We start from the raw sequence: 23,672 nt of genomic DNA, 5'->3' as shown, positions 1-23,672 counted from the left end.
TACACCTTAGCAAAATACATTTAAACTCAGTTTTTCACAATTCCTGACATTTAATCCTTGTAAAAATTCCCAGTCTTAGGTCAGTTAGGATCACCACTTTATTTTAAGAATGTGAAATGTCAGAATAATAGTAGAGAGAATTATTTATTTCAGCTTTTATTTATTTCATCACATTCCCAGTGGGTCAGAAGTTTACATACACTCAATTAGTATTTGGTAGCATTGCTTTTAAATTGTTTAACTTGGGTCAAACGTTTCGGGTAGCTTCCACAAGCTTCCTACAATAAGTTGGGTGAATTTTGGCCCATTCCTCCTGACAGAGCTGGTGTAACTTAGTCAGGTTTGTAGGCCTCTTTGCTCCCACACGCTTTTTCAGTTCTGCAGACAAATTTTCTATGGGATTGAGGTCAGGGCTTTGTGATGGCCACTCCAATACCAAAAATTTACAAAAGCTTGTACATGATAACTTACATATCCTAACATCACTTTGTCGGGCAAAGACTCAACATCAAAACTCAAAAGAACAGACAATGACTCTTCTGTTTCACCACTCATGCCTGTGTTGCATCAAATGACGAGCATCACAAACACCGTGAATCTTCCCCTTCAGTTGATCAACTTTTACATTTACTGCTACCCCAGTAATCACTCATTTAAAACCCCTTATGGATTGGACACTTTTTTTCAATTTTCGCCTAAAATTACATACCCAAATCTAACTGCCTGTAGCTCAGGCCCTGAAGCAAGGATATGAATTGGTACCATTTGAAAGGAAACACTTTGAAGTTTGTGGAAATGTGAAAGGAATGTAGGAGAATATAACACATTAGATCTGATAAAAGGTAAAACAAAGAAAAAAATAACTGTTTTGTACCAAAAAAAAAATTGTACCATCATCTTTGAAATGGAAGAGAAAGACCATAATGTATTATTCCAGCCCAGATGCAATTTAGATATTGGCCACTAGATGGCAGCAGTGTATGTGCAACGTTTTAGATTGATCCAACGAACCATTGCATTTATGTTCCAAATTTTGTATCAAGACTGCCTAAATGTGCCTAATTTGTTTATTAATAACTTACTTTCATGTTCAAAACTGCGCACTCTCCTCAAACAATAGCATTGTATTCTTTCACTGTAATAGCTACTGTAAATTGGACAGTGCAGTTAGATTAACAAGAATTTAAGAAAATACATTGTGACAAATAACATTTGATTTTCTTTTCTTTTCGTTTTATCTTGTTTTTTCTACCTGTCCAGTTGGTGGCTGCAATTCACCTTTTGGGGTTGTAGTCCGCCATAAAACCACAAAAGAAGAAGAAGAAGAAGCTCAGAGGGGAAATCACCTGATTCATTGAATAGAGGCGCCTACTCTTTGTTACATATAAACAAGTTCAATCTTAAATTTTAACATAGCTAATTACATTTTAAATGAACCTTTTGATATTGTGTGGATTGTGACCGTATAACTCTGCCTATAAATGAAAGTGTTCCAACCATAACAGTTGTTAGGCTTCAAATCAAATCAAATCAAATCAAATTTTATTTGTCACATACACATGGTTAGCAGATGTTAATGCGAGTGTAGTGAAATGCTTGTGCTTCTAGTTCCGACAATGCAGTAATAACCAACAAGTAATCTAACCTAACAATTCCACAACTACTACCTTATACACACAAGTGTAAAGGGATAAAGAATATGTACATAAAGATATATGAATGAGTGATGGTACAGAACGGCATAGGCAAGATGCAGTAGATGGTATAGAGTACAGTATATACATATGAGATGTATATATCATCTGGGCTTTCAGCCCAGGAGATGATAGTGGGAAGATGGTGGAAACTGAGGTTTTGTTTGAAACTGCTAGTGAGTCGGGTAAAGACAATAGCACAGAAAGTGAGAATGAGTGGGTTACCGTGGCAAAGAAAAAGGGAAACGAGAAGTAAAGCTATCATGGAAAAAAATAAATCTCTAGACTAGTTTTTAGTCAGAGTGAGGGTTTTGGATCAATACTACTTGGGAAATCTGTTTAACGTCTCGAGGAAATTCTGGAATGTGTAGGAGGAAAGTGTGGAGTCGGTGAGAGTCACAAGAAGTGGTCTTATTTAGATTTTTTGTGTGTCTGCGGAGCAGAAGAAGCGTGTTTTAAGACTCAAAAAGATATCAGAGTGGAATGTTTCCTGCTTGGATTTTCGTAGCAGGGTGCCTATCAAAGGGGTTATTTCTGGGGTGGCACAAGAAGTAAAGGCAGGATATAGGATATAAGGATATAACTGAAGACACCGATGGAGTGGTTGGTGCACGTCGACTGACCTGTATGGTAGATGGAGAAAATAAATTCACTTCATCCATGCTACTGTTCTTAGATGAAGAATCTCTCCCTTCTCATATAAAGTTAGGATTCAAGAGATACCCTATTAGAGCTTTTGCGCACAACCCGTTAGTTTCATAAATGTAAAAGATTTGGTCATGTGTCAGAAGGGAAGAATATCGTATGCCAGATGAAGTGAAATGCTGCAGTTGTGGAGGTGAATATGTGCCTGAATTCCTGGAGTGCCCTGTTCAGGTGAAGGAGACTGAGGTGGCAAGAGTAAGGAGTGTCCAGCGTGTCTCCTATCTGGAGGTGGTGAGAAGATTGGAAGGAACGAGTGGCGGGGAAGAAACAATGGTAGTAGAGCCTCCACGACCAGTGAAGGTTTCTCATCAACCGAGTGAAAGTGAAATGCTTCATGTTAAAAGGTGGACTTTGCTTTATTTATTGCAATGGTCATAAACTGTACAGCGCAAGCGGAGAAGAAGTCCAAGAAAATTGGAATCATTGAAGGGAGCTGAACGTTTTTTGTGTCTTTAGGGATTTCACAGCCGAGGCCATGCAAGAAATCCTGTTGGTGAATGTTCCGCCATCACAGGCCTCTGAGCCGTGTAGGGAGGTATTTTGTAGCTGACTGTGATTGAAGAAATGGGATGGGTTTTGTTAGTTGATATGTTTAATTTTGTATGATGTTGTTTTCCCCCTTTCCCACGATTTTTTATTTTCTCATTCAATACCTCGTCCAGCTGGTGGTGGTAATGCACCATTAATATTGGATGCCAACTTCCGTTAAACCCCATCGAAGAAAAAGAAGATAAGAGCGGAGGGACCTCAGGGACCGTCATAGCCCACCCATCTGTGGGGAAAACAACCGGTGGTTACCTAGGTTATCCCATAGCAAAAAGTTGACCTTTTTCAAACGCCATTTTATTGTTATCTGCTTGTTTTAGTCAGTTACAAAACGAAATGTTCCATGTCCAAAGATTACTTTTCTATAAAAACGAAGAGTTGCACACTCCATATAACCTACCAGTAATTTATTGGGTAAAAAAACACCAACGTTTCGGCATCACTGTGCCTTCTTCAGCGTAGTCAGCACCTTTACACTAAATCATTTTCTCTGGGTGTGCGCCAGTTCATGCTTTTAATAAAGATTACTTTTCAACATTACCTGCTACTGAGTGTTCTCAATACTTAGAAAAACATAATATTGACTGTAGGGCCTCCCTCATGCCCCTTTTCATGATGGTGCTAGCAGCCACATGAGTGAGTGCTGGCTAGCTAGCAACCAGTCCGGAACATCAAGCTAGCCAAGACCAACAACACAAGCAAATGGACTATACAGCTACAAGTAGTGTACAAACACACTATACCAAACCAAGTTAAATGTACAGAACCAGTCAAAAGTTTGGACACACCTACTCATTCAAGGGTTTATCTTTATTTTCACTATTTTCTACATTGTAGAATAATAGTGAAGACATTAAAACTATGAAATAACACATATGGAATCATGTAGTAAACCAAAGAAGTGTAAAATAAAACAAAATATATTTTAGATTTTAGATTCTTCAAAGTAGCCACCCTTTGCATTGATGACAGCTTTGCATTCGCTCAACCAGCTCCTCCTGGAATGCTTTTCCAACAGTCTTGAAGGAGTTCCCACATATGCTGAGCATTTGTTGGCTGCTTTTCCTTCACTCTGCGGTCCAACTCATCCCTAACCATCGCAATTGGGTTGAGGTCAGGTGATTGTGGAGGCCAGGTAATCTGATGCAGCACTCCATCACTCTCCTTCGTAGTCAAATAGCCTTTACACAGCCTGGAGGTGTGTTAGATCATTGTCCTGTTGAAAAACAAATGATAGTCCCACTATGTGCAAACCAGATGGTATGGCGTATTGCTGCAGACTGCTGTGGTAGCCATGCAGGTTAAGTGTGCCTTGAATTCTAAATAAATCACAGACTGTGTCACCAGCCAAGCACCCCCACACCATCACACCTCCTCCTCCATACTTCACAGCGGGAACCACACATGCTGAGATCATCTGTTCACCTACTCTGCGTCTCACAAAGACACGGCGGTTGGAACCAAAAATCTCAAATTTGGAGTGTCCATTGCCCGTGTTTCGTGGCCCAAGCAAGTCTCATCTTCATATTGGTGTCCTTTAGTAATGGTTTCTTTGCAGCAATTCGACCATGAAGGCCTGATTCACGCAGTCTCCTCTGAACAACTGATGTTGAGATGTGTCTGTACTTGAACTCTGTGAAGCTTTAATTTGGGACTGCAATCTGAGGTGCAGTTAACTCTAATGAACTTATCCTCTGCAGCAGAGGTAACTCTGGGTCTTCCTTTCCTGTGGCGGTCCTCATGAGAGCCAGTTCCATCATCGCTTGATGGTTTTTGCGACTGCACTTGAAGAAACTTCAAAAGTTCTTGAAATTTTCTAGATTGACTGACCTTCATGTCTTACAGTTTCCCCCCTACCTACAGACTTGATATCATTGGCCCCTTTAATAAATGGAACACTAGTCACTTTAATAATTCCACTTTAAGAATGTTTACATATCTCATGTACAGTATATACTGTATACTGTATCCTTCACTATCTATGTTTTACTATCTATTGCATCGTAACCGCTCTGTCACTGCTCATCCATATATTTTATACTTATATATTCTCATCCCATTCCTTTACTAGATTGTGTGTATTAGGTTTTGTTGTGGAATTTGTTAGATATTACCTGTTAGATACTACTGCACTGTCGGATCTAGAAGCATAAGTATTTTGCTACACTCCCAATAACATCTGCTAACCATGTGTATGTGACCAATAGCATTTGATTTGATTTGACAGTCGTGTATCTTTGCTTATTTGAGCTGTTCTTGCCATAATACGGACTTGGTCTTTTACCAAATAGGGCTATCTTCTGTACACAACCCCTACCTTGTCACAACACAACTGATTGGCTAAAATGCACTAAGGAAAGAAATTCCACAAATTAACTTTTAACAAGGCACACCTGTTAATTGAAATGCATTCCAGATGACTACCTCAAGAAGCTGGTTGAGAGAATGCCAAGAGTGTGGTTGATTGGTTTAACACTTTTTTGGTTACTACATTATTCCATATCTGTTATTTCATAGTTTTGATGTCTTCACTACTATTTTACAATGTAGAAAATAGTACAAATAAAGAAAAATCGTTGAATGAGTAGGTGTGTCTAAAAGTTTAACTGGTACTGTATGTCTTACCTGTGATTAAATGTTTTCCACATCCATACTGTAGCTACGTGTAGCCTACTTGGACACCTGGTCCCCACATTTCCCACTCTCCCATGCTGAATAGCCTGAAGCCACAGGGCTCTTCTCGCAGGCTCTGCTTCCCTATGTGGGATGATTGCAAATCGTAGTTCAGTATGTACATTACAATATGGGTCAATGGGAAATAATGTTTGTTTTTCTCAATTTGTGGGCATGGTCGAAGGGAATTCCTTCTTATGATGTCTACTTGGAGTATAGAATACCACAATAGTCACAATAGCCATAAAACCTTGTGGTCAAACAAGGAAATGGTTCCAATTGTTTCTCCACCATTCATTTTTCCAATTGGGTATTTTATATACACTTAAAATAAGGGCTGTGTTTCGTGTAGGCTTACTCTGGTGTGACGTTTTGATAACTCTCTAGGACAAAGTTACTTTTTATCAATATATTCGCCTGTATTTACCCCACAAAAATGAAATGCAAATGATCTGCTAATGTGGCTATCATAAAGAACTACAAATGCCATGATGATCTGGACGAGACTGCCAAATCGAGGCAAAGCTTTTTCAAATCTGAGAGTAAATGGAGACTAATATATTGATGTAAGTCCCCTTATCCAAGAGATATTTATATGGTTATCAAAATGTTACGCCAGGGTAAGCCCTGTTTGGCCGCTAGGTTTTATGGGTATTATGACACCTCCAATGTGGGGCTCTATTAGCGTTCAAAACAACTGGGAACTCAGAAATCTCAGACTTCTGACTTCAGTGTGTTCAAGATAACTCGCAATTTCAAGTCGGAAACTCTAGCGTCTTTCCAGAGCTCCGATTTAAAGATCGCTGACGTCATGATTTGACCTCGTTTTTTTCAGTTCAAATTGTAAAGAATTCCATCGAAAATCCCATTACATTCTTTGACAGATTGAAGAGCAAATAATCATAATTAGCTAAATCTGCATGCGCTCGACGAAGACTAGCCTAGTCCATTGACATCCTTTTGTACCCAAATAATAAATAATAAGGGCACTAGCTAGCTAACATTAAGACTCTGGTAAATCATCTCTGATAGCGTGACACAACATCATATCTGTGAATGATGCTTTTCCCATGGAAGTTAGCCAGGTATGCATATTCATTTGAGCGAGCGGTTATTATGCTATTTATTCTCAAATCCTAACCCTTTTGTGGTCATATCTTCTTGCCGTTCGTCTGTCTTTGTTAACCCATGATGTGTCACTGCACAGAACTGTAAGATGCTGGTAATGCTGACCGAGGTGCCAGTGCTGTGCTGGTACCAGTCACATCTAATGCAATTTAAGTAATTATACTGAGACTAATTCACAATTTGTTAAATCAGGGAAGGGGCATCCAACCTTCACCATTATAAAATGTTATCAATATATTCTACATAGGCTACTTATCACTGCTGAACACAAAACTAATAAACAACCCTTTTCTGTATTTCTTTTATTTCTTTTTTGACATTGCAGCACTGGCTATTACAGTGTGTTTGTGTTTCAGGATCATAGACGTGTGTGTGTGTGTGTTTTTTCTTCTTCAGGATCATAGACATTTTGTGTAAAGGTCATCTCCATTTCAATTAAAAATAAATGGGAATCATAGGATATTAAAATATCGCCATTTGACATGTGCATTACATTTCCTGACACAAATTCCATCATAGCTGCATCCCATCCCATTGAAATGTCATTACGAAGACAGGTTGAAGTCTAAATCAGAACTTATACACTTGAAGCAGCAGTTAGAAGAATAGTTTTAACAGACCACGAGTTTCAATGAAAACAGCAATGAAAAATGGTGTCCCCTGTATTTTCATCTATATTAGCCCACAATAAATGACTTCAGCCCTGCTGAATGTCTTGTTGAACACTTGAATGTGCTGACATCAGTCCAAGTCCCTGCCATCTTATAAAGACTTATCTCAGTGACCTAAAACACCCTTTACTATGGTATCCACCTCCTCTCTCCTTTCCCTCTCCATCACTCTCTCTCTCTCTTTCTAAAAGCCCTTGGCTATAGTAAGCACTGCAGAAGTTTGTGATTTCTCATAGGGTAGTCCTCCTCTACAGGAAGGATTGTGTTGTGGGTGGATCAGGAGAAGGGCATCTCCCATCTCTGGGTGTAGGCTGTCAGTTCACAGGGGCTGATCACCAGCATCTTGCTGCTCTCGATGCCGTCCAGGGCCATCTCACTGTCCATGCAGAAGTGGGAGGCCAGGTGCTCCAGATGGGTGCCTGACTTCTGCCATCGCTGGAACACAACAGACAATACAAAGATCAATAACTATACTGTATACAGAGACATGCATTTCAATGTTATTAAACTGCTATTGCCCATTAATTGTTACAGAATGCCATTGGTTCAAATAAATCTAAAAGTTTAGGCAACTATTGTCCAATACTGACCCTGTAATTTTGTCAACTTCATATTTAGCTAATGATCTTTATTGCATGTCATGTTCATGGCACTGTCATGGCACATGGCACTCTTCCCACTATTCACCACTAGATGTCCCTCTTTACTCAATTTCTGGTGAGTCACAATAATAATTCAGAGCAGGGAATTCTTCTTGTTGATATTGTTGAACTTATACATTAACAAAACTAGAGGATATTAGCAAACATGCAAGGATTTTGTCATTGCCTCACACATCCATCACTGGTTAGAACGTGACGGCTGACAGGCAAAGCCTGTTGCCAAGACTAGTGGAGCGTATCATGATCACATCTCTCTTCAGTGGTAGAAACAATACAGTGGATATAAAGGGGATTTTCTGGATCAAAAAGGGCAAAGGTTGTGGGCGTGGCAGGAGGCGTGGCAATTAGCGGCTGGCCCATGTGAGTGGCTACATTTTTGTGAACAGGCCCCCATCTCCGTGATGTAAATGTTTGAATTTTTGTTGCCGTTTTAAAGCTAATTTCCTGCAATTATACATATTCTGCCATGGAGCTGGGAGAAAATCATGCACTTTTAAAGCTAGTTTCCTGCAATTCTATGCTTTTCACTATGGATAATGCTGTGCTCTTTTCTCAAACATAATAACATAATGAATACTACTAAATTAATTGTTTTTGGAATTTTCAATTCTCCCTGACTGTCTATCTTTTATTTTGGTTATTGTTAGTTCTCAAAGATGATATTATGATATTATAAAAAAAACAAGATATAGGTTCATTATATTTTCTACATACTTTATATCTGGTTTTAGTTGTTTAAATTTACACTGAAATAATTTTTCCATCCTGAAAAGCGACTTGAAAAAAAATGTTTTGGCACCCCGCCCAAGGATTAAAATCCATGGTGGATGTGATACAGAGCGTCTTTGTTTCACAGTATTTAAAGTCAGTGAACAGAAACAAGCTCTGTTTCATTGTGACCCTGATCAAAGCAGGAAAGACTCAAATTGCCATGACATGTTTTTTTTCCTTTTTTTATGAAGCAAAGTGAGACTGCACTTTTTAATTGATAAAGGAAAATAATTAAAACAAAATCAATTTGTATTCAGTGCCTGTGGTGCCTCTAAGTAATTCTTCTTGTTACTGGCTGTTGATGCACAATTGATAGTTAAGCACATTTGTAGGCTCCTGAGAGCCTCTCTCTGCTGTAGCCTACAGTGGCCTGAGGGGAACACATGAGCACGGCTCTAATTAGCTATCATTGAACAGTTTCCATGTATGTGTCAGGGGTGGAACATGCTGCTTTGGGAGCCTTTTTAGCAGGAGGAGGTAGTATATACCTGCGCAACTTCTAAAAGTAGAAGACCTAAAATCTACCTGCCGATACAGAGGTCTATTATGTGGCCCTGACTTATCTATGCAACACTAGACTGTAACTGAGCTGTGTATAATGTTTTAAGTGTGCTATTTATCATCTCCTTCTCTCTCACAATCCTTCTTTCTTTCACTTCCTATGTTTTCACCAGACACTACATCATTATCAACACATATTCATGAATCATCTGTTCCTGCAGTCACCACCCAAACAAAACAATGTGAATACATTATACAGTCATGCATGCTGCTCAAAACACCCTCCCACTCATAAACAGTATCTGCACACATTCTCCATAAACCAACTCCTCTGTTTTGTTTTCCTCGTTGTTTACCAAGAATGTCACTAAAACATGTACAACCTTTTCGTACAGACTCAAACCATGTAAATAGCCTCGCTAGCATACTGTTAGATAAGCCGAAACAGACTGAGGAGGACCTTGCCTCTGTCTCAGGGTGCAGCAGCAGCAGCAGCAGCAGCTGGCTGGTGATACAGGCAGAACCCAGAGCTCTCAGGCACACTCTCCACTGCACTATCAGACTGCCTAAGTGAAAGTTGATTTATGGCTTGTCAGAAGTGACTTTGCGCGTTTGAGGCAGGGGGCCGGCACAGTGCAGCGTGATGGGTGTTCAGGTGAGGACGGGCGCCCTCTGGGCTATTACTTGTTTCCCGTCGCCGATGTTGCAGGGCATGAGCATGACCTGGGAGGCAGGGAAAGTGGTAGAGAGGGAGAGGCAGTGCTGTTGCTGGCGGATCTGCTGTCCGTGGGTGTAGATCCACTCCTGAGGAGAGAGAGATACACTGATAACACATCAACTACACGATCATTACGTACTAACAAAAAAGTCTACATGTATGTGAGAGTAGATGTATGAACACAACATTTAGCAGAACACAGTCATGTCATAGTACTGAAAACACACAGATTACTACAGACTGGGTGTGTATCAGTGTATGCTACATCCAATCGTGAGGCGACCCAATTCCTCCAGCCAGGGAGAGTGTGTGTCTTCAGTACAGCACACACCACTACCCACACCTCCAAAACATCTGTCTCTGGGAGTGGGCTCACTCTTCAGGAACATTCCATACATCATGACATAATAAGACTCTGTCTCTGTGGAACCAGACCAGGGAATATTACTGAGCCAGCATAGTGGAGATTGACACACACATGCGTACATACACCCACCCACGCACGCACGCACGCACGCGCACACACACACACACACACACACACACAATCCACACACAGTCAAGTCTTGAGAATGGCCAAAACCCAGATGAAAAACAGTAAATATTTTGATTGCTGAAACTAAAGTAAGCCAATAAGATGCTGCTAAGCCTGTCCGTGTTTTCCTTTATACCTTTATTTAACTAAGCAAGTCAGTTAAGAACAAATTCTTATTTACAATGACAGCCTAGGAACAGTGGGTTAACTGCAAAGTTCAGGGGCAGAATGACAGATTCTTACCTTGTCAGCTCGGGGATTCGATCTAGCAACCTTTCGGTTACTGGCCCAACACTCTAACCACTAGGCTACTCCACTAACAACTAGGATACCTGTGTATGGTGGTGCAGGCACATCCAGCCACTTTTCATGGTCTAGCTAGCTTACAGAGGATTTGATATTGAGTGGGCCCACAAGGATCCAAATATTCACACATAATATGTCATGGATTCTAGTGTTTTATTGCAGAATATCAGACAGAAAGACAATTTGAAACTCCAGGTACAAGCTGCCAGGCAACATCCCTGTACCCACATGTCCTAGTCAGATGAGATGCACTCCAACAGAGATGCACTAAACTGTGGTCTCATGATATAGTTGTTTTACATCTCCTTCCCCTGCGCTCAAACAATAAAGCATCTGTGTTCTTGTCTGGGTCCCTGCCTTTTTGGAAAGCTAGTTTTTTTCTAACATGATATTATGATGTTCTTGAATTCAACTTTTGTGCACTTCCTTGGTTTCATAATGTCTAACCATGGGTTTAGAAAAAATATTTAAGATAACTAAATAGGACAGGTCTTCGACCAATTCAAGCTATAACTACAAATGTATGTTTGCTTGTACTGATTTTCCTATAGCAGAGCAAATTGAGAACTACTGATTTCACACACAAGTGCCTCAGATACATGTAATTATCTGTAGAAATGGTAGATCCTGTCTAGTTTCTTTTGGCACAAAATAAGTGAGCTGATAGCAAGCGACACCTGAGGGCTGACGCCAAGATAGGAAGAGGGTTCTGGCAACGTAATTGGAGGCAATTAGGAAGATATGTAGTGAGCAGCAGCAGTAAGGACAACCTTCCCAACTGAACTGGTGATTCCTATACTGGATGTTCAGCATGGTCACACAGTAGGAATGTATGTGTGTGTTTGACAACACAAAGGAGGTCCCGTGGTAATCACTAGACGGCCATGCTACGAAGGACCAAGTATATAATCATAATTGATGAGCCTGTACATGAGATATTTGCTTCTGACCTTTAGCATGGACAGCGGTGGCCATGTACAGTAGATATGTTGCCTATTTCTAACCAATGTCTTTGAAAAGACATGCAGACCTAAGGATTCAGTGCAATGCCCAGAGTGAGGGCTTTTAATTATATGTACATTACAATTATTAAACTCTGGTACAAGTTTCTCTTTCCACCGGGATTTAGCAACCATAGCGCATGCATTACCCAAACCATTACCCAATTATCAATGTACCAGAGGACATCTCAGGCAAACATCAAGCTGTAACACTGACTTGAAGATGACTGCCTAGAGAGGAGCAGCCATAGACTTCGATAGACATCGCATCATTGTATCGGTCCCGTTATGGCGTCTGTGAGAGCACGTGCAGCGCCATTGAGGCAATCTCCATTTTGAAGTGGTACATTTTCTTCTTCTACTACGTCTATGAGTTGGCAAACAAACTGCACACTGCCGCATAGAGTGTTGTTTGAACATGTATAAAGCCAAGGTTGGCCCCCTGCAGTTATGGAATGTTTCCTCACAAGTATAAATTCATTGGCTGAATCCTCCTGGTCACCTGGATGGAATTATGTGATCCTTCCTCAAAATGGTGAAAGTCCTCAATGGCGCTGCCCATGATAAAACAGGCTTTTGGGCACTAGAGTCCTCTATCTACACTCTTCGAAAAAAGGGTTCCAAAAGGGTTCTCGGCTGTCCCTATAGGAGAACCCTTTTTGGTTCCAGGGAGAACCCTTTTTTGTTCCACTTAGAACCCTCTGTTTGAAAGAGTCTATCTCTATGGAGCAGCCAAGGTTGGCGTAGCGTTGGAAAAGTGGTCCAGAGGAGTTAGCACTACGTTCAGCCAGTCTAACGTGTGAAACACATTTCCAAGGGTTTTCATTCCCCAAGGATAGTAGGCAGGCACAAAACAGGTCACACAAAAACCAAGTCCCATCCATTCTCCCAGCCACACACCATAACAACCTCTACAGTAGCCTATACTAACAAGAGTACTTGAATAATAAGAACATGTGTTACGTAGGGAACAGGCCTGCATCAGCATGACATGTTGACATGCTATTTTACACCCCATTTGATATGAAATACACCGTGCTGCCTTGAAAATACAGCCCAATATTGGTGTGTATATGCCATGTTCATCGTAAGAGCTAGTCCATCTGGATCATTAGTCATCCTGTTACCCTGCAGCAGTCACATCATTACATTACAACCTTGCTACTATAAGAATCCCATCCCTGGAAACACATCACAGAGGATAGGGCCCAGTGTGTGTGTCTGTCTGTGTGTGTGTATATGTGTCTGTGTGTGGGTGAGCCAGTGTGTGTTACATTATTTGTGGCATTGTGCGCACAAGTGACAGCAGCCATGTCAGAGGGCAGTGTGGGAGGTACGTGTATCTCACCTCTCTGTGGAGGTGACACCAAGAGGCCAGGCCACTACAGTAGGCATGTCTCTGGGTTGAGAACAGAGGGCTGTAATAACCAGGCCCAGCTGGGCTTTGTGTATGAAACGGCAGGTGGGTGGAGACGAGGCCTGCTAGCAGATTAACAGGTCGGAAGGCAGAGGGCATGCACACAACACTGCCTAATAGAATAAACTGCACAGTGAAAATGTGATCTGTATTAAATCTAATTACCCTGCAGTAATGGCACAGCTTTTTACAATGTCCGTTGTGGCACGCAAATGTTAATTTACTGTAATGTTAATCTAAGTGGCTCCAAGTCTAGGGGATCTGTGCGCTGCTTGAGGAGACAGTGTGTTTTTAGAGCAAGGGAAAGCAACTAGATTCATCCGTGTGCTCTTAAGTATGCTGCCTCTAATTCTCCCACTTTTCTCTATCTCCCCTCCCGGAGGACCTGAGCCCTAGCAGCATGCCTCAGAACCAGCTGGCCTGACGACTCCTGGCTGTCCCCGTCCCCAGTCCACCTGGTCATGCTGCTGATGCAGTTTCTGCTGTTCTGCCTGCGGCTATGGAACCCTGACCTGTTCACCTGCTATCTTATACCGGGCCTGCTGTTTCCTCTCTCTCTCTCTCTCTCTCTCTCTCTCTCTCTCTCTCTCTCTCTCTCTCTCTCTCTTTCTACCGTACCTGCTGTCTTGCCCTCTGAATGCTCGGCTATGAAAAGCCAGCTGACCTGCTGCACCCTCTGTAACCACTGTGATTATTATTTGAACCTGCTGGTCATCTATGAACGTTTGAACATCTTGAAGAATGATCTAGCCTTAATGACCATGTACTCTTATAATCTCCACCGGCACAGCCAGAAGAGGATTGCCCCCCCCTGTGAGCCTGGTTCATCTCTGCCTTTCTAGGGAGTTTCTCCTAGCCAACGTGCTTCTCCATCTGCATTGCTACTCTTTGGGGTTTTAGGCTGAGTTTCTTTATAAACACTTTGTGACATCTGCTGATGTAAAAAGAGCTCTATAAATACATTTGATTGATAGATAGAGGCTATATAATAGAGCACAGACAGGCTGGTTGGATAAAGTCTGAGTAAGAACATCCAGTCTTCCATATTGTCAGCTGCTGTGTTTTTGGCTGAATCGCCATCTACTTCCCTGTTTTAATCAGAACACCTGAGAACCACCATCTTGGAACATAACGAACAGCTGTGGCCAGTCTCATACTGAATCTGCTTTGAGAGCAGTGTCCTACCTAGACCCAGACACTTCTGCTATTCTTATACACTGTAATAATAACAACACATAACAGTAGGGCTACTGTACTGCAGAAGCATAATAGGCGTAGTCTAAATGAATGCTGACACAGTAATTATACAGTAGCCTGTTTTACCATGTTTCAGTGCTGAATTAAAGCCAAATAAAGCATAATGTGCTTCCTAGGGAAATTAATTGGGAGAGAAAAAAAAAAGACTCCTCCCGACCAAAACAAGTCGAACTATCTGAGAGCCTTTCTTAACTTCTGCATAACACACATCTCTATGATATCATCTGATTTACATAACTAATCACAGCTAACACTTGGCCTTAGACAAAGTGTGTGTGTGTGTGTGTGTGTGTGTGTGTGTGTGTGTGTGTGTGTGTGTGTGTGTGTGTGTGTGTGTGTGTGTGTGCACTTGTCATCTCCCGTCTGGATTACTGCAACTCGCTGTTGGCTGGGCTCCCTGCCTGTGCCATCAAACCCCTACAACTCATCCAGAACGCCGCAGCCCGTCTGGTGTTCAACCTTCCCAAGTTCTCTCACGTCACCCCGCTCCTCCGCTCTCTCCACTGGCTTCCAGTTGAAGCTCGCATCCGCTACAAGACCATGGTGCTTGCCTACGGAGCTGTGAGGGGAACGGCACCTCAGTACCTTCAGGCTCTGATCAGGCCCTACACCCAAACAAGGGCTCTGCGTTCATCCACCTCTGGCCTGCTCGCCTCCCTACCACTGAGGAAGTACAGTTCCCGCTCAGCCCAGTCAAAACTGTTCGCTGCTCTGGCACCCCAATGGTGGAACAAACTCCCTCACGACGCCAGGACAGCGGAGTCAATCACCACCTTCCGGAGACACCTGAAACCCCACCTCTTCAAGGAATACCTAGGATAAAGCAATCCTTCCCCCCCCCCCCCCCCCCCTTAAAAGATTTAGATGCACTATTGTAAAGTGGCTGTTCCACTGGATGTCATTAGGTGAATGCACCAATTTGTAAGTCGCTCTGGATAAGAGCGTCTGCTAAATGACTTAAATGTAAATGTAAATGTGTGTGTGTGTGTGTGTGTGTGTGTGTGTGTGTGTGTGTGTGTGTGTGTGTGTGTGTGTGTGTGTGTGTGTGTGTGTGTGTGTGTGTGCGTGAGAGACAGAAATAAGTGTACAGGGAGGTGCTGTGACAGCCGGTCACAGCGGTGAGAATGATCCTATCTGCAGAACAAGTGCTTGGGAATAGTCTGGAGGCTGAGAGGCGTTGAGCACTCGGGCAGGAGAGAGAGAGAGAGAGAGAGAGAGAGAGAGAGGGCAGGAGAGAGAGAGAGAGAGAGAGAGAGAGAGAGAGAGAGAGAGAGAGAGAGAGAGAGAGAGAGAGAGAGAGAGAGAGAGAGAGGGTAAATAAAGAGAGAAGGGAGAGGCATATTGACAGAGTGGGAGAAAAACAAATACAAGAACGATTGATAGGGAGGAAGAGGGAAAATAGAAGCGGAGAAAGAGGTAGAGGTGGAAAAAGAGAGCGAGAGGGGTGGGGAGATCGAGAAAGAGGTAGAGAGAGATCCAGGTGTGTGAGCGAGCCGGTGTGTGAGACTGTCAGAGTGGGAGCAGCTCAGGCTGAATTCCACAAGTGCAAGATGATGCTTGTCTGCTCGAATTGTATAGAGACGAAAACATGACAGGAGCAGTACTGACGGACAGGGAGAGAGGCTTAGCCCATGTTTGTTTTAAAACAGTGTGTGCTGGAGAGGCTAATGAGGACAGATACTTTCTAACAGCCTGCGATACATAGTACCCCTCTGTCAGTGGGTGTTGAAGCTGCTGGACTTGTGTGTAGAACAGCCCCTTAACCAGGCAGTAGTGATACAGTAGTATTGACTCTGGACTAGACTTTAGTTCTCTGTATTCTTTGTGGGTATTGAGTCTGTTCTGGGCCATACAGTAGCTCTCTGTCAGTGTGCGCTGAAGCTACACTACCGTTCAAAAGTTTGGGGTCACTTAGAAATGTCCTTGTTTTTGAAAGAAAAGCCATTTTTTTGTCCATTAAAATAACATCAAATTGATCAGAAATACAGTGTAGACTCCTCCCTATGTTTTAGATGTGGCTCAGATGAAGGAACATTCCGCCATTCCACTTGGCAGTGTTCAAAACTACACGGTTTCTGGCAGGGGGTATGCGATACCATATCCTCCATTCACGGGGTTGCATTCCCTTTAGACCAGGAGGTCTGTCTACTGGCTAACTTTACGAACTCCAATCTTAGGCAAAGCCATACTATCAAGCTAACAGAAATATTGCTAGCGATTGCCAAGAAATGTATTTCCTTGAAATGGAAATCGGATTCCCCCCTGCAAGTTGCAATGTGGCTATCGGAAGGTAATAGTTGTATCCCACTGGAGAAAATCACTTACTGCTTCAGGAATAAGTTAGAGACACTTTACAGAATTTGGCAACCTTTTATTGACTATATGGAGAATCTTCCCCCACATCACATTGATTGAATCTCTATATAAACCTTATATAATGTTTCACACGTAATGTATATGTAGCTTACGGCAGGTGACCATATGATCCAATGTCTCTATTATTATTTTAGATTTTACTTTTTATTATGACTTTTTAATGTTTGTTTATATAATTATTATTTATTTTTTCACACTCGTCTGTTACTGTCACTTTGTCATATTGTTGTCTAATATCTTTTCACTTTTGTTTTGAATGTTCTTAATTGGAAAATAAATATAAAAAATATATAAAAAAGAAATACAGTGTAGACATTGTTAATGTTGTAAATGACTATTGTAGCTGGAAACGTCAGATTTTTTATGGAATATCTACATAGGCATACAGAGGTCCATCATCAGCAACCATCACTCCTGTTCTGGTTAGGGCCAGTTTGTGCTGTTCTGTGAAGGTAGTAGTACACAGCGTTGTACGAGATCTTCAGATTCTTGGCAATTTCTTTCATGGAACAGCCTTCATTTCTCAGAACAAGAATAGACTGACGAGTTTCAGAAGAAAGCGCTTTGTTTCCGGCCATTTTGAGCCTGTAATCGAACCCACAAATGCTGATGCTCCAGATACTCAACTAGTCTAAAGAAGGCCAGTTTTATTGCTTCTTTAATCAGTTCAACAGTTTTCAGCTGTGCTAACATAATTGCAAAAGAGTTTTCTAATGATAGACTTTTAAAATTATAAACTTGGATTAGCTAACACAACGTGCCATTGGAACACAGGAGTGATGATTGCAGATAATGGGCATCCGTACACCTATGTAGATATTCCATTAATAATCAGCCGTTTCCAGCTACAAAAGTAATTTACAACATTAACAATGTCTACACTGTATTTCTGATCAATTTGATGTTATTTTAATGGAAAATAAAAATGTATTTAAAAAACAATTGACCCGTAGCGCTCAGTTTATGAGTGTAGAGTCTTGAGCAAGCCATAGATATACTGTTGAGTCTGTCTACTAAGTCTTGACTGTTTGAATGTTGAGTGTAGGCCGTACCTGGTTGAGTGCTGGCACAGACTTGGTCCCGATGCAGGTTGCCAGTGTGAGAGAGGGGAGTTCCTGTCCCTCCAGCTTCCGCGACTCTAGACAATTCTGTCTTTGACGAATCACCCCCGACTTAGAGTCCGAATCATCCGGCACTCTGAAAATACACAACACACATTTTCTAAATGTATTTTCTTGATTTAGAGTATATTCCCCAATTCAGAATACAAGGCAGATGCATAATCTCTGAATGTAATATGTTGATACTCACGCCTGGGATAGATTCATGGTGGCATTTTTAAATGCACATAAATAACTATTTAGTATAGATATTAACATTGAGGCTAGCGTGTCATGTTCCATGGCCTGGCATTATTGCTTCCTCAGACAATGTCTGAACTGAATTACAATCAATATTTAAATGTACAGAAAGAAATAGCTGTTCACATGACAGAGCCATTTGTCAGAGGTAGGCAGAACCTATGGCTTGGGGGAGGGGGGTGGGGGGTTGTGTGTGTATGTGCGTGTAAGTAATGTTGTCTGCTGCCAGTGTGGGTCTGTGGGGGATTTACAGCCCAGCTCAATCACTTAGTCAGCAAATAGGAACCAGCAGACACACACGCACGCACGCACGCACGCGCGCACGCACGCACGCACACACACACACACACACACACACACACACACACACACACACACACACACACACACACACACACACACACACACACACACACACACACACACACACACACACACACACACACACACACACACACACACACACACACACACACACACACACACACACACACACACACACAGCCCCCCCATAGGTAACGGTGCTCATATCCCTTATATCCTTTGTGTGCTCTGCAAGCGTTTTGTAATAGCCTATGACTGTACTTCTCTCTGTATATCACTCTCTCTCTAGCTCTTGTATGTCTTTAACATTCTCTGTGTATACTCCTCTTCACTACTGTCCTTTCACTGGGACTTGTCCTCCCTATTTCAACTTTCTCTCAATTCACCTGTCTCTTCAACTAACTTTTTATAGTCTTTTTTCTTACTACGCAATTAACGGTGGTTCCAAGTCATCTAAAAGGTCAGACCTCTCTCCCCTGAGTCCACATTGTTCATTTCGGTCCATGGGATTAACCTAAACTCCATCACGCCTGGCTGTTGTTGTATCAGTCAGATTGAGCTGCAAGGCTGGCTTTTGAAGCCAATGCCAGGCGGACACAGAGCAATCAGGGGACAAAAATAGAGAGGCCTGAATATGAAAAATAATCATTCATCTATTCTGAATGAATCATAATGGGATGTGTGTGAGTGGCCAGCTGCACACACTCACTTGAGCTCTGGGTAGACGTTGTCCAGATACCACTTGAAGGATTTGCACTTGAGAATCTTGCGGAGCTCTTCCCTGCCATGAATGCTGATAATAGAGAGAGAGAGAGGGAAATTAATGAAGTGTATGTTAGAGAGAGGAACCTTTTTTATAATGCTGTCCTGCTCTTATCAGAGTGCTACACGCTTACACAGAGGCAGGCCCATTGCTCCAATATGTAATGCAGGGAGACCAAAATTGCTCTCTTTAAATAACCTGAATGATATGGTTTGAACTGAACCGTCTACCCGGTTAATCGTGCTAAACCAGATGCAATGTATGTGTTCTATAATATGTCTCTTTATCAGCCCTCTGTAGAATATAAAATATAGCAGTAGAAGTGTATGGTGTGTAGAAGTGTATGCTGTATAGAAGTGTATGGTGTGTAGAAGTGTATGGTGTATAGAAGTGTATGGTGTGTAGAAGTGTATGGTGTGTAGAAGTGTATGGTGTCTAGAAGTGTATGGTGTGTAGAAGTGTATGCTGTATAGAAGTGTATGGTGTGTAGAAGTGTATGGTGTATAGAAGTGTATGGTGTATAGAAGTGTATGGTGTGTAGAAGTGTATGGTGTGTAGAAGTGTATGGTGTGTAGAAGTGTATGGTGTGTAGAAGTGTATGGTGTGTAGAAGTGTATGGTGTGTAGAAGTGTATGGTGTGTAGAAGTGTATGGTGTGTAGAAGTGTATGGTGTGTAGAAGTGTATGGTGTATAGAAGTGTATGGTGTGTAGAAGTGTATGGTGTGTAGAAGTGTATGCTGTGTAGAAGTGTATGCTGTGTAGAAGTGTATGCTGTGTAGAAGTGTATGCTGTGTAGAAGTGTATGCTGTGTAGAAGTGTATGCTGTATAGAAGTGTATGGTGTATAGAAGTGTATGGTGTGTAGAAGTGTATGGTGTGTAGAAGTGTATGGTGTGTAGAAGTGTATGGTGTGTAGAAGTGTATGGTGTGTAGAAGTGTATGGTGTGTAGAAGTGTATGCTGTGTAGAAGTGTATGGTGTGTAGAAGTGTATGGTGTGTAGAAGTGTATGCTGTGTAGAAGTGTATGCTGTGTAGAAGTGTATGCTGTGTAGAAGTGTATGCTGTGTAGAAGTGTATGCTGTATAGAAGTGTATGCTGTGTAGAAGTGTATGCTGTGTAGAAGTGTATGCTGTGTAGAAGTGTATGCTGTGTAGAAGTGTATGCTGTGTAGAAGTGTATGCTGTATAGAAGTGTATGCTGTGTAGAAGTGTATGGTGATGTGTCACTCACTCTCCGTAGGACTTTCCCCGTGCTGCAGGGCGAGCCGAGTAGTAGAAGAGCCTGAACTCGTCCATCCACACCTCCGCCGTGCGCCTGGTGTTCCTGCAACACAGCCAGTAGAGTAGGATTCAGCAGGCGTTTTACATTAAACCACTTCACTCCAGGGTGGGCCAGCCCAGACCGTCAGTGTGAAAAGGCCTAGCGCGTATGTGACCAAAATAACCAGAAGCCAAGCCAGCCCTCGCACATTGGTCTCAAACACATTCCAAGAAAATTCACCATCTTGCTTGCTAAAGATTAGCAGCAAAATAATAATGTTCTCCTGAGAGTTAAGTATACTGTATCATATTCCGTATATGTCGCGCCCACCCTTTTCACTGAATGTTGTGGGCCTTATGCTCATCCTAGTTCCATTTCATTACAGTTTGCATATTAAATGGGGAAAATACGTAATTGAGAATTCCCTAATCCTCAGACCCAAACGCACCATCCTGGTTCCTCTAGTGAACCTGCTACTGGCCTGAACACAAATGCATAGGTGAAGCGTTTCATGTAATGATGGGATTGGTCAATGGAACAGTGACTGAAGTGGATAAATACTTCTAGTCATGTGATTCCTCTGTTGCATACTGTGGACCTTCTCCCAATATATATGTGTGTTGTTATAGACGTTAAAGGGATAGTTTACTCCAAAATCAAATTCTATCATGTTGTCATACATCCTGAACTCAACTTTAGTCCTCTTGTGACATTTGAAAGCATCTGGCAAACTTACAATTTTGGGTGAAGACACCTTTAAAGCTAGATGCCTCCCCACCTCTGTTCTAGTAAAACGATGAGGGACGGGCTTGGAGAAATGGAACCACTCTCAAATTCCTACACCGAGCTGTGGATGCAGGGACTGATCATCCATTATAACACAATTATGGTTTTAACCATGTTTTTAGGCTAAACAGTGTTTGTTACATTTACGTTGTTTACAAACATTGGAGCAAAACAAGCTTATATTTTGGGTTCTGATGGGGTACGACAGTTGAACTAAGCTCATGAGGCATTTATAAGTTAAATTCTTCAAGAATCAATGGGTATATATAATTAATTTACAAGTCCAAAATGGATGTAGCAACCGCAGATTCTAGCTTTAGCATTCCAGTGCATCTCTAGCAGAACTCACTGTCCTGTACAGCAAATTAAACTAGTCTACAGCCTTATCCTATCCCCTTGGTCCTCACAGGCAGCAATACAACGTTTTGGCCTACCGTACCCCCTGCTGTTTTATATTCCTTTGAAGTTCACACATCACATCTCTCCTTTCCACCTTACACTCAACCCTACTGTTGCACAGCCTGGCTTCTGAGAAGAAGACTTTGGGACAGAGAAGGACATAACTGCTTGTAACACAAATGACAGTGATATTGTGCTAAGAGCGGCGCACACGGAGAAAGCAGGTGAATAAATTAAATATAATTATCAATGGGCATGCTGAGCCACCAGCTGCCATTAGAAGCTTTTTTCCCAGGACATGAAATCAAACATCATTCTTGGAGCAATTATTCATTAACTCGACTGAACTATGCTAGACATACACATTCTGTTGACAGGATGAAGTAATTATTCATTGAAGCCTAATGTGTTTTATGTTGTAAGTAAAAAGAGATAGCTAATCAGTGAACGAACAGTGAGCGCACACTGTCAGTCAAAGAAGATGCAGCCAAGTCAAGGGGTGACTTGAACACAACAACACATTTTCTGAAACTGCTCTGCAATCAAATCAAATAGTGTGCTGTTCACTTTACATATTCAGACCATGCCGTGACCTTCCCGAAGGCTAATTGCAAATGAGAAATCCAAATAAAGAAAACTGATTCTGTCAATAACGGCATTGTTAACCAAGGCGGCATTTCGGCTTCATGTCAAAGTTAAACATTTGATAAAAGACGATACGCTTTCACAAAGTTTTCAGATTAAATAATAGAATTTGTGCACACACACAATTAGCTGACTAAATCCCTGTCAAACACAGTGGGAACATGAGCCTAATCCCTAATATGGAGAGAGAGGGACAAACCACTCTGATGTGCTGGAGACAATAGAGCTTAGCATAATTCATTCAAAAGACAATGTTTGGCAAAGCTTTAGAGCAAACTACAGCAATTTCTTTCATTTATATTTGCCACGTTCGCTGCAAATCTGTTCCCAGTATTGGGTTGCATTGCACGAATATTGGCCTATCAATCACACGAACAATGTAAAAACAGCATCATATTTTTTTAAAGTAGTACATATGAAGTGTTACACTTATTTTGGCTGCCGTGGGTTGGAGTCCAGCTGTAACACATGAACAAAGTGACTACAGCTCAATAACGCATACAGTATCACATACAGCGGTACAGTCACAGCGCAGTACTTTGGTTGTTGTGGGTTGCCTTGCTATTTTGGAGAAGGCAGTCCGATAGAGACATTAAGATGTGGGTCTGGATGTAGTTGTTAGTTGTTTTTGTATTTTGTAGCAGGCGGATACAGTACAGATGGAGTCAGGTCTTACTTGATGTATGTGTTGGCGTTGCCCTCAGGGAAGATGTAGGGGTGTTTCTTGCGAAAGACGTGGCCGACCCTGCTGCAGGGGATAATCTCTAGGCTCCCTCCACACATCCACACCCGGAACGAGATCTCTACACACACACAACACACAGCTACCATTAGTTATCATTGTCACATGGAATAGCTCAGGGACAGCCATGAACCACGAAGAGTAGCAATGTATTGTATGCTCAGTGCTTTTAGACGGTATGAGTCCTAAGGCAGGGACAGGCAGGGACAGGAGAACTGAAATTCAAACACACACAGTATTACAAAGTGTTATTTGAAATCTACAAGTGAAACCAGGTAAGAAGTTATTTTGTTTCTCGTTCCATTACAATCCATAAACATTACCCATCATCGTCATCTGTATATGGGGCAACTCTGATGCTTTGAATATTTGATAACATGCTTGTTGCCTCATATCTCAGGTTTAAACTCATGTTTAAACTGCCATGTCCTC

General features: G+C 41.8%; 1 protein-coding gene across 1 annotated transcript in view; it reads right to left on the bottom strand.

Moving 5' to 3' along the window:
* Positions 1-7,033: 7,033 nt before the first annotated feature.
* LOC139582906 (polypeptide N-acetylgalactosaminyltransferase 14-like) overlaps positions 7,034-23,672 on the bottom strand; it is a 123,134-nt gene continuing 106,495 nt past the window's right edge. Inside the window, exons 10-15 of the mRNA XM_071413351.1 lie at positions 23,175-23,301; positions 20,639-20,731; positions 19,356-19,439; positions 18,014-18,158; positions 10,036-10,155; positions 7,034-7,852 (exon numbers count right to left, since the gene is read on the bottom strand). Coding sequence (XP_071269452.1) covers positions 7,694-7,852; positions 10,036-10,155; positions 18,014-18,158; positions 19,356-19,439; positions 20,639-20,731; positions 23,175-23,301 — 728 coding nt within the window. The 3' untranslated portion in view covers positions 7,034-7,693. The remainder of the gene's footprint in view (positions 7,853-10,035; positions 10,156-18,013; positions 18,159-19,355; positions 19,440-20,638; positions 20,732-23,174; positions 23,302-23,672) is intronic.

The sequence above is a fragment of the Salvelinus alpinus genome, chromosome 8, assembly GCF_045679555.1.
Source record: "Salvelinus alpinus chromosome 8, SLU_Salpinus.1, whole genome shotgun sequence".
NCBI classification, from domain to species: Eukaryota; Metazoa; Chordata; class Actinopteri; order Salmoniformes; family Salmonidae; genus Salvelinus; species Salvelinus alpinus.
Note: the sequence above shows the minus strand (reverse complement) of the source record. Positions and strands in the feature narration are given on the sequence as shown.